Below are 3,380 nucleotides of genomic sequence, written 5' to 3'. Positions count from 1 at the left end.
AGGGCGGCCCCATGTCGCTCCTTCGGGCTGGGCCCGGCCGGGCCCCATGGGGAAAGGCCCGGCCACCAGGCGCTCGCGAACGAGCCACAACCCCGGGCCTGGCTCCAGGGTGGGGCCCCGGCTGCGCCATGCCGGGCGACGTCACAGAACACACGATTTCTTTCATCATTAAGGGGTTTTTGAACCGCTCTTAGTCTGACCCATCTCCTAGGACCTGTTTGCCTTGGGAGACCCTACCAGGGGCATATAGCCCCAGACAACATAGCATTAAGCAACATACAAACTATAAACTAAGTAGCTGCAGTGTACTGCAGTCAAAACTCTGCTCATCTTCCTGCCTCTAAAAATATTTATAGTTTCAGAAAAATTTAACAAAAAAAAATCCTTGATATTATTTACTCACCCTTTTTTCCAAGAATGGCATGTCATGTCTTGATTGGTTTTGTATTACTGATAAGTAAATAAACTTAGCAATTAGAAGTTTTTTTTATTCCATCACAGATTCATGTAATGCAAGTCCAAAACAATCTAAGCAATACAATATTTTATTTAACATAAACATTATGCCACAACCCAAACATTTTTTTATATTTGCCATGAGCATTGTACAGGTGTGTGGCCAGTAATCAAAAAGGAATGTAAAACAATATGGCAAACATGTTTATCATAAAATTACATTTGTTGACATAATATTCACAAAATGAGAAAGGCCTATTGACCTGCAAACCTCTACAAATAGAAGTGAACTTGGGCACGGACTGAGACTGAGTTTTATCTGAATCCCATTAGATGGGAAACAGAGATCACCACGTCCACTTATGTGGTCCTGTAATTAATACGAATGCAGTACAGATCTACCTTTTTAAGAGGTTCAGGCAGTTGCAGCACTTGGGCCAGCACTTGTTACAGATGTTTGCCATTTAATGTGGAGTCGTGTTAACCAAGCAGATTGTTGGAAACGGTTTAGGTGTTTTCCAGCATCAGCCCACCACAGATTAATCAGTCTTCTTGTTCTGCTCTCTGCGGGCCTTTCTCTTCAGCTGCAGGACCTTCAGCTCTGTCATTGTGGAAAATGTTCTGTACACCCACAATGCCTGTTACAAAAAACATAAACATAGGTCCATTACCACAGGTGTAGGAGGAGCTCCCTTTCTGTTGGGATTTAAAGGTTTGGGAACTTTCAGACTTACCACAATAATGATTGTGTTGAGCAGAAGGGGAACAGAGTAGACCAATGATATGAACATTCCATTTGAGTCAAAGTACTGGAACCTGGAAAACACCCTGTGAATATACAACAGAGGTTCTTCACAAACTGAATGACTAATGTGACAACAGTTTAAAAAAAATTGCCCAGAAGAACACCACAGTATGCATGTACTGCGACTGGATGATAACGTTACCTCCAGTTTTTGGCTGCCACCTCATTCAGGTATTCAGCACTGTATACCATGCATACTGTAGGGACGAGAGAGGCAGGTGTGTAGTGTTTAGTAAAGACATATTACAATACATATAAGCAACAACTTTAATGCAGTGTTAGTCTAGACACATTCACTTACCCATAACTAGAAATTGGCATATTTGAACTCTGTAGAATCTAGACGTGAGAAGTGTTGTGAGGAGACAAACAGCATGGAACACCAGAAGTCCGATAAGCCAGGACTCAGACCATTGTATCTGCAGTCAAAAAATAAACCAAAAAGAGTGGATTTGCAAGCTATATTTCCCAAAAATTGGCTATATCATGTTGGAGTCTTGGGCAGTCAGAAAAGAGCAATGATGGGTTGGCTACTGTAGCTGGTAAGACATCCTTTTCATGACTAACATATTTTTGTGGCATTTACGCTTTTGTAAAAAAATTTTGCTGAAAACATTCCGTACAATGTAACACCACCGCCACCAGCCTGTACCGCTGACATTAGAAAGGATGTGACCTGGATCTGACCATTCTCCTTAGACCCGTCTTCAACATGCTGTTTTCACCATTGTTTATACACCTTTCGACACGATTGTCCGTGAAACAAACAAGAGTACGGCTGTTTCTGAGGTACTGGAACTGGCGAACCAGACACCAATTAAAGTTACTTAGGTCATGTGTTTAGCAGATTTTAACGTTGAACAGTACATGAACGCCAGTTTGTCTGCATTATATTGCACGCCACATCCACGTGACTCACTGTCTGTTGGAGCGTTTTGTAAACAGGTTGGTGAACCTTGGCTCAGTTCGTAATTGCCTTCTTGTTAGTGATTGGCTGGGTGTTTTTAAATCGCTTTGTTTCAAATGCTGACGTAAAAAGGCCTTTATAAAATACATTTGATCGATTGATAATTATACGAAAAAAACTGAATGTGTCCCTCGACATCAACAAACCTGTTTTCCCCTCAAGTTATCGTATCAAATGCTTTCAAATAATAAAATGTACTTCCCGAGAATGGTGGCAGCGCTGAGCTCGTTCTGACTCTAGGAACTTGCAGTTATGAGTGCGAACTTAGTTAAAAACAAAGCCAGTATACAAAATACACTGGTTACTGAGTGTATAGACATTAACCATATGTGTAATTTAACATTCGCCCCCCAGAAAACTATTGTATTGCCGATATTGAGGTGAAGGTCCATGTATTTTCTAAAATGGCAACAAACTGTACAGTAGCTAGTGCGTTTAGAAAGCTCCTAGTTTCTCCACGTTGGCGCATCTCCATAATGCAATCACAATACTAGAAGTGCAAGTACTAATGTATTGTCATGACAATGCTAGGTAGATTAGTATCAGCTATCAAGTTAACCTATCCGATTGTTGCAAAACAGCAGTAAAGGCGTCTATTGTTGCAGAAAAATTGCGTGAAATAAGACAGCGACTTACAGACATCAGAAATGTCCATATTGATGTGATTCGTAAATTGCTAAATCCATCGATTGGAACAGAGCTAATATTTTGTTGTTTCTGGTCTGTCATCTTGTCGCACCAGCACCGCCATACATCTAGTCTGGAGTGTAAACAAAAAAAAACGAATGCGGAAGACAGTCCCTCCGTCGCCGAAAACTGACGTCGACAGATCTGCGTCTTGTGAGCAACATTAAAGAAACACTTCCGGGTCACGAAAATCTGGAATTTTTCAAAATAAAAGAGACCAACGAATTACTTAAAAACGGAGATAAATTGAGTTTATTAATTTTTATGAGAACATGTACCTCTTAAAACATTGAAAACAATTCACATATGATCATATTTAAGAGTAATTTCGATAAAAAGTGGGTGTTAGTGGGTGTTAAAAAACGTTCCAAGGGTAAAATTCAGACAATGCCAATGACAGAATATGGAATACATATTGCCTCATAACTAATAAACTATTGAATATTCCACAGAGAAAGCAGTGTA

At 40.3% G+C, this 3,380-nt stretch overlaps 1 protein-coding gene across 2 annotated transcripts; it reads right to left on the bottom strand.

Moving 5' to 3' along the window:
• Nucleotides 1-473: 473 nt before the first annotated feature.
• On the bottom strand, nucleotides 474-2,995 carry tmem18 (transmembrane protein 18). 2 transcript variants are annotated; one of them, NM_001303737.1, is given in 5 exon segments: nucleotides 474-1,094; nucleotides 1,191-1,284; nucleotides 1,404-1,458; nucleotides 1,563-1,680; nucleotides 2,865-2,995. In NM_001303737.1, coding segments are annotated over 5 exon segments (459 nt in total). In that variant the 5' UTR covers nucleotides 2,958-2,995; the 3' UTR covers nucleotides 474-995.
• Nucleotides 2,996-3,380: the final 385 nt, after the last annotated feature.

This window comes from Esox lucius, chromosome 18, assembly GCF_011004845.1.
Source record: "Esox lucius isolate fEsoLuc1 chromosome 18, fEsoLuc1.pri, whole genome shotgun sequence".
Taxonomy (NCBI): domain Eukaryota; kingdom Metazoa; phylum Chordata; class Actinopteri; order Esociformes; family Esocidae; genus Esox; species Esox lucius.
This window is presented reverse-complemented; position numbering and strand designations above follow the sequence as displayed.

Bases quoted from the DNA above. Each gene is read 5' to 3' on its own strand.
- tmem18 (XM_020055969.2), bottom strand. From the start codon at position 1,975: ATGTTGAAGACGGGTCTAAGGAGAATG. The intron at 1,681-1,948 runs GTCAGATCCAGG...TTTTGACTGCAG, and splicing joins AGACGGGTCTAAGGAGAATG to ATACAATGGTCTGAGTCCTG. The intron at 1,095-1,190 runs GTAAGTCTGAAA...TTTTTGTAACAG, and splicing joins TCAACACAATCATTATTGTG to GCATTGTGGGTGTACAGAAC.